The sequence below is a fragment of the Nematolebias whitei genome, chromosome 9 (assembly GCF_014905685.2).
Source record: "Nematolebias whitei isolate Nwh7 chromosome 9, NemWhi1, whole genome shotgun sequence".
Lineage (NCBI taxonomy): Eukaryota > Metazoa > Chordata > Actinopteri > Cyprinodontiformes > Rivulidae > Nematolebias > Nematolebias whitei.
This window is the reverse complement of record NC_056506.1, coordinates 28,119,935-28,128,163: the sequence shown is the minus strand read 5'-3', so window position 1 is coordinate 28,128,163 and position 8,229 is coordinate 28,119,935. Positions and strand designations below refer to the sequence as shown.

Here is an 8,229-nt window from a genome sequence, read left to right as displayed (position 1 = left end):
GGATTCGTCGAATCTGAACCAAGATAAATGCAACGAGCAGAGGAAGTAGGCAGGAAAGGCAGGATGGGGTTGCACATCAGCAGAGTTCTTATCTGCGGTTGAGCTTGTGAAGACACATCTTGATGTGTGATTTTCTACAAGTCATTTCTCGCCCACAGCAATCACAAAGTCATGCTTCAACGTTGTCAATCTTTTTTATCATCCGCAACGAAAAGTCAAACGATTAGGTTTTTGCCTGTGTGTGTTTATGCATCTGCACTGTTAGTAAAGTATATCTTGAACCACTGGACAACTTTGCAACAAAACTGACTACAACACAGTCTCCCAAATAGAGAGCTAAAATTTGTTGTGGTAGTAGCTGAGAGTCATTCACAGTACAGGTGCTGGTCATAAAATTAGAATACCATGAAAAAGTTGATCTATTTCAGTAATTCCATTCAAACAGTGAAACTTGTATATTATAGTCATTTATTACACACAGATATATTTCAAATGTTTATTCCTTATAATGTTGATGATTATAACTGACAACTAATGAAAACCCCAAATTCAGTATCTCAGAAAATTAGAATATTACTTAAGCCCAATTAAAAAAAGGATTTTTAGAAATGTTGGTCAACTGAAAAGTATGAACATGAAAAGCATGAACATGTGCAGCACTCAATACTTAGTTGGGGCTCCTTTTGTCTGGATTACTGCAGCAATGCAGCGTGGCATGGAGTGGATCAGTCTGTGGCACTGCTCAGGTGTTATGAGAGCCGAGGTTGCTCTGATAGTGGCCTTCAGCTCTTCTGAATTGTTGGGTCTGGTGTATCACATCTTCCTCTTCACAATACCCCATAGATTTTCTATGAGGTTAAGATCAGACGAGTTTGCTGTGTAGTGAACTAAGTCAGTTAATAACAGGGATACCATGGTTCTTAAACCAGGTACTGGTAGCTTTGGCACTGTGTGCAGGTGCCAAGTCCTGTTGGAAAACGAAATCTGCATCTCCATAAAGTTGGTCAGCAGCAGGAAGCATGAAATGTCTAAAACTTCCTGGTAGACGGCTTTGTGGACCTTGGTCCTCAGAAAACACAGTGGACCAACACCAGCAGATGACATGGCACCCCAAACCATCACTGACTGTGGAAACTTGACACTGGACCTCAAGCAACGTGGATTCTGTGTCTCCTCTCTTCCTTCATATTCTGGGACCTTTATTTCCAAAGGAAATGCAAAATTAACTTTCATCAGAGAACATAACTTTGGACCACTCGGCAGCAGTCCCAGGCGAGATGCTTCTGACGCTGTCTCTTGTTCAATAGTGGCTTGACACAAGGAATGTGACAGCTGAAACCCATGTCTTGCATACGTCTGTGCATGGTGGTTCTTGAAGCACTGACTCCAGCTGCAGTCCTCTCTTTGTGAATCTCCCACACATTTTGGAATGAGTTTTGGTTCACAATCCTCTCCAGGGTGTGGTTATTAGGGCATTAACAGAGTACTCGAGTAATCTACACATCGATTGCTAGGACCTCTATCGAGGTTAAAAATTTAACATCGAGTATCCGTAGTGACGTCATATTATGTGACCACCGTATGACCATAGGGGGCGGTGTTGCACTGTTGCAGGTCACAGAGTATGGAGTAACACCAGGTCCAATCCACTGCCCATCCACTGTTTTTAAGTTTCGTTTCTGACGTGCTGCATGTTTCTTCACGTTTGCAGTTTAATAATAATAACTAATTGTTCAGTTTTTCCTGTGACTTATTTGCAGTATGATAAATGGTAGGAGCATAATATACCTGTACGCTCCCAATGTTTTGTTGTTTTTTTTTTTTTTTTGGTAAATAATTACCTTTTATTGCGGTTTTATTTATTTATTTATTTCTGTATCTTGAGATCTATAACGTCATCAAATACTCGAGTTCTACTCGGGTTTTATTATGTTAATGTCGAGTTTAAAAAATATATACTCATTCAACCCCTAGTGGTTATCCCTATTGCTTGTACACTTTTTTCTACCACATCCTTCCCTTCGCCTCTCTGTTGATGTTCTTGGACACAGAGCTCTGTGGACAGCCAGCCTCTTTAGCAATGACCTTTTGTGTCTTGCCCTCCAATGCTGTCAAAGGTGTCAAAGGTGTCAATGGTCGTCTTTTGGACAACTGTCAAGTCAGGAGTCTTCCCCATGATTGTGTAGCCTACAGAACTACACTGAGAGAACATTTAAAGGCCTTTGCAGGTGTTTTGAGTTAATTAGCTGATTAGAGTGTGGCACCAGGTGTCTTCAATATTGAACCTTTTCACAATATTCTAATTTTCTGAGATACTGAATTTGGGGTTTTCATTAGTTGTTAGTTATAATAATCAACATTAAAAGAAATATACATTTGAAATATATCAGTCTGTGTGTAATGAATGAATATAATATTCAAGTTTCACTTTTTGAATGGAATTACTGAAATAAATCAACTTTTTCATGATATTCTAATTTTATGGTCCATCCTCCAAGTGCTCTTCATTTGACAAGATCTTTGCTTAAAGTTTTAGCCTTAACAGGTGGAGTAAACGGTCTGTTAGCAAAATACCTCATGAGACACTGGACAAATTTTGATGAAACTCTCAGAATCAATTCATTGGGTGAACATCTACAAATGATTAACTTCTGAAATTGATTCCTATCGCGATGGCTGCCACAGCTACCTGACCTTAGAAAACACAAAAATGAGTACAAATCAGTCAGTCTGATAGGTATTGAGCTGAAATTTGGTGTGGTAGTAGCTGAGAGTCATTCACAGCATATGCTTCAAGTCCTCTTCCTGGGACAAGATCTTTGCTTAAGTTTTAGCATTAACAGATGGAAAAAACTGTCTGTTAGTAAAATATCTCATGAATGACTGAAGAGATTTTAATAAACCTTTCAGAAAGTAACCACTCAATCTACAACTGATGAGCTTTTGGAATGAATCTGATTCAAGATGGTCACCACAGCTGATGGAAAAGAGTCAATTTTATATGCATCCTGTCAGAGTATGATGGATCTTTAATGGTATAAGCTTGCAGGATCCAGTAATCGCAGTTATGTCTGGACATTGTTGACTTTAAAGCTAGCTGGGTCCACTCCCTCTGCCCCCGGTGTGAACCTTTCACAACTGCTGACCACTTAGCAGGAGATGAGTGGACAGTCGCTGCTCGTCGTTGCGAAATCAGTTCTGCTGAAGCAGAGCTTGAAGGGATGTGGAAAAAAAAAAGCTGTCAACAACAGTGACTGTGACTTCTTTTATCTAACACGCAGAACATCTACACCGACAGTGACAGCAGAGAATATTATCTGCTCTGTTAGCACCGAAAAGCAGAAGGTCCTGGTTCCTTTTTTCAGTAGAGGTCGAACAACAGAAAGGTTCTTTTGTTGCAAGATTTATTAAAGGTGTATTTTCTATGAACAAAATCAGGCAAATCAAGGAGAAGTTTTTAATTCATTTCAGTTCAGTTTATTTCTATAGCGCCAAGTCACAACAGAAGTCGTCTCAGGGCACTGGACAGAAACATTCATATATAAATGTAACAAGTTAACATTATTTATCTGAGGAGCAGACTGCTCTGAATTTAACTCCATCGCAGAACTCTCATCTTGAGCATGAAGGCGACAGTGGAAAGGAAAAACTCCTCTGAGGAAGAAACCTTTAGCAGAACCAGGCTCAGGACAAGCGTTCATCTGCTTCAACTGGCTGGGTTTGGTAGGAACAGATACACAATGGCAGGTCAAGAATCACATGTTAATATAGAAATAATATCAAATGAAAACTATTCAATTTAATTCATTTAAGGAAATGAGGTTGATTTGTCCTTTATTAGTCTAAGCCTGTAGCAGCATAACAATCCAACCCTAACTATAGGATTTATCAAAAAGGAAAGTCTTAATCCCAGTCTGAAAACTGGACAATGTGTCAGCCTCATGGACAGAAACTGGAAGTTTGTTCCACAAGAGAGGAGCCTGATAACTGAAAGATCTTCCTGCCATTCTGCTTTTGGAAACTCTAGGAACCACAAGTAAGCCTGCAGTCTGAGAGTGAAGTGCTGTTAGGAAAATATGCAACAATAAGATTTCGACTATAAGATGGAGCTAGGCTGTTGAGGGCTTTGTAGGTTAGAAGTAAGCTTTTGAATTCAATTCTGGACTTGACAGGGAGCCAATGGCATGGCATTAAGACGTGGCACCATATGTCAGATATAATAAATATAAAGAAATGTCTTTTTTTTTTGTTTCAGTTTCAATGGAAATTCAGTAAAACTTCAGTGCTTTGAAAAAGTATTTGTATTCCTTAAACTTGTCACATTTTGTTATGTTACAACTGCAAACTTGGAAGGATTTAAATGTAGCAGGACATAAAATCACAGCTCATAATTCTGAAGTAGAAGGAAAATGATTCATCTTTTTTTTCTTCAATTCATCCCTTTTTATTTTGATAGCTCAAACTAAACTCTGGAGCAGCCCAACACTTTCAGTAGTCATCCTATTAATAAACAGAGTCCACCCGAGTGTGATTTAGACTCAGCATGAATCCAGATATTTGTTACAGAACATCAGCCAGCATCATGAAGACCAAGGAAAACAACAGACAGGTCAGGGATGAAGTTGTTCAGAAGAAAATTTAGATTATAAAACAACCTTTAAGGTTTGAACCGTCTCACAGAGCTGTTAAACCATATATTTTTTTTCCTTCTTTCGGCTGCTCCCTTCTTCAGGGTTTGCCACAGCGAATTTACTCGCACTAAGACTTGGTGATTGTCAGATGTCCTTCCTGACTCAACCACCGAGCTACCACAGCGCTCTGTGGAGCAGAGAGCTGCTATCCATGGCGCCTGGGGGAGCAGCTGGGGGGTTAAGGGCCCTGAGCAAGGCCCAGAGTGGAGCAAATAAGGGTGGAGGAAGGTGTGGGTATTTCACCTTTCCTACCAACATATTGATGTTGTCAGTTTGAGGAGTCGAACCGGCAGCCAAACTTCCAATCACAGACCCACCTTCTCGAACCTCTGCGCCACCACTCCCCAACCACACATGATGAATGTTAAATCCATCATTTAAAAATGGAAAATATGTGACACAAAAACAAATCATCCAATATGACAAAAACAAATAAACAAACTATAGTGTTATATCTTTTTCATTTACACAATTCCCACGAAAACAGCATTTTGTATTATTATGAAAACAATAATGTTTCTTTTTTTTAACTGTCTCAGATTTCTGAAGGAAACCAACAGATACTTCTCATGAACTTCTCTGCATTTTGCTCCATCCATCTTTAACTTGGACCTGCTGTTGAAAAGCATCCTCTCAGGATGATGCTGCCACCACCATGCTTCACTTTGGGGATGGTGTCCAAAATGAGTTTGGTTGATTTGCCTAAAACATGTTTTTTTTTTCCTTGATGCCAGACGTTCTGTTTTAGTATCATCTGACCACAGAACTGTCTTCCACATTTTTGGGGAGTCTCCACTTTGTATTTTGACAAATTCCAAATGTCTTGCCTTATTTACTTTTTTAACAATGTCTTTTTCCTGTCCCTCTTCCATGAAGCTCAGCTTCCAGTGGTACCATGGACAGATCTTCCCATCTCTAAAGAGCTGCAGCTCCTCCAGAGTCAGTTGCTTCGTTGATTGACGGTTTCCTTGTAGGTTTTGGTGGACGGCTCTCTTTAATCAGATTTACATCGTCTTTCCATCGCCTAAGATCTGGAGATGGTCAAGGTTTAGGATTTTTCATATAACCAGCCTGTGTGGTGAGTTCCTTGGTCTTCATACTGTCTCCTGCTTGGTGAAAGTTCCCGCTCTTTAGCGGTATTGAACTGTTGTTGTTTATCACAACAGATGTTTAGATTTTGAGATCATTTGACATGTTTTTGTTAAGCACTTTGGCAACTTTGGTTTTGTTTTAGATGTGCTAAATCAATAAATCTGACTTGATTTGACTAAATATGTTGGTTTCAGAGTCATAACCTTTCAGTTTCAGGTTTCTTTCCATTTAACTTCAATAATCTGAATTTTTTGTGTGTAAATGTATAACCAAACATCCATTTAAATCCCTGGATCATCCTGGATTTGTGTGTTTTTTACTTCTGGATAACAATCTGTCTCAAATACTGAATCAGTTGTGGACAAACTGTGACTTTTCTGAGGGTTTCAAATCCACTTCAGATGTTTCACCACTGACCTGTCCAGCTCTGATCGTAATCAGAGCAGTTTCATAAGACGCCATGACGATGCACTGAATGTCACAGCCCCAAAGAGGCCTCTGCATCACCCTGGATGACACGTACAGAAGTCAAGCGTCTTCATAGCTTTTAAAGCAAAGCGATTGTGTTACTTTACCATTAACTGTTGGAAGTCAACCTGTTAGCAACGTATCTCCAGAACCTCTCAATGGATTTTAATGAAGCGCTCAATAATTAATCATACATCACACATCAAATGATTGTCATTTCACGTCAATCCAATTTAGTTCACTTCAGTTATATATCCATTTTCAGTAAATAATAAGTTATTACCTGAACTATTAAACTCTTTTTAATCCATCCATTCATGAGATATTTTGCTAACAGACAGACCAAGCTGACTGCAAATAATTAATGACAACATTTTAAGATCTTGTTTAACTTAACTTTCAAATGCTTCATTTTGTTGGGTGGTTTGGTAAACCTGCAGCTCTAATGTACATCTTGTTTCTGTATTAGGACCAAAAATAAATATTTTGCTACAGCTTTTTTTTCTTTTGATAAAGTATAAACAACATAAACAAATGAATTAAAACCCGAGCTGAGAAACTGCTTTAGAGTTAAAAGGTGTAGTAAAGGCTTTTGCCTGATTCTCAGCTGTGTACTTTCTGCCCTCTGTTGGTGAGTTTGTGTGTGTACTTCTTCTCCGGGGCAGCAGGTGGCGCTAAGTTTCAAAAAGACTTCCCTAAGAAAGTGACGTCAGTACAGGAAAATGTGATCACTGCGGAGAAAATGAAATAAAACATGTCAGAAATATGAGCGAGAGCTGAAAAAGTCCCCTCAAAACTATCCGATTTTCATAAATAGATGCTTCTCTCTTGGTCATTGATTTATAAACATAATTTCTCCCCACACAGATATTATATTTGGAACAATAGAAACATCTTGCATAAAAACAAATCCTTATTTTACTCTAATTGGTTTATTCACAACATAGTTTTAGTTCAACAGTTGCTCAACACTGATGGATCGTTAATGTCATATCAAAAATTTGTCATAAAATATAACATTATGATCCTTATTAACGAATTTACTATTGTAATAAAAGCAATCTCTACTGGAGTAATTATTTTACATAGAAGTACAGCAGGACAGAATCCAACACTGTTATTACCCTTTGATCCAACCAAACTTGAAATTGGTCAAATCTGCTTCTCCTCAACCCGTAACAGCAACCGTCGTATCTGTTCACTATTTCAGAAAGATGTTGTGTCAACTCCATATGTGGTACCTTATTGGAAAAACTTTATTAATAACCTTAACTGGAAAAGGATTTGGACTTTACCAACCAGATACATGATAAATAATAAAGTAAGAGAAGTATCATTCAAAATTATTCATAGATTTTACCCATCCAAAGTTTATTTACAACGGTTTAACAAGGATATAAATATAATTTGCTCTTTTTTGTGATGAAAACCAGAAGATGTCTTTCATTTATTTGTTCTTGCCCCTTCTCGACTCAATTTTGGAAAAGTATTTGTATTTTGATTTCTACTTTTATAGAACCAGATCTCTCACTTTGCTTTGAACATGTTTTGTTTGGCTTCACTGACTACCCAACAGCTAAAAAAAAAACAGTTCTATTATTATTAATCTCATTATATACCTAGCCAAATGGCATATTCATAAATAATAATAATAATAATGATAATCATTTTATTTAAAAAGCGCCTTTCATGACACCCAAGGACACTTTACAGTAAGAACAAAGAACAAAGATCAACAGGAAATGTCAATGCACTAATCAAAAACCTCTTATCTCCATTTTTGAAAATGAGGTCAAACAATACATCAAAACTATTAAATACTCCACCAACACGAAGGCCATAAAAACTTGCACCTTATGTGCTCTCTTCAATATATTTATGTAATATGTTATTGTAAATTATTGTCTCAGTGTTTGTAACCCCCTGGCGTTTGTTATATCATTACTGTATACTGCATTTTATTGTATTGTTTTGTACT

The 8,229-nt window shown here is 37.8% G+C and overlaps 1 protein-coding gene across 1 annotated transcript in view; it reads right to left on the bottom strand.

The window, feature by feature from the left end:
• The window catches only part of ripk1l (receptor (TNFRSF)-interacting serine-threonine kinase 1, like), a 32,365-nt gene that overhangs the window by 2,780 nt on the left and 21,356 nt on the right, over positions 1-8,229 (bottom strand). Inside the window, exon 10 of the mRNA XM_037681296.1 lies at positions 2,690-2,694. Coding sequence (XP_037537224.1) covers positions 2,690-2,694 — 5 coding nt within the window. The remainder of the gene's footprint in view (positions 1-2,689; positions 2,695-8,229) is intronic.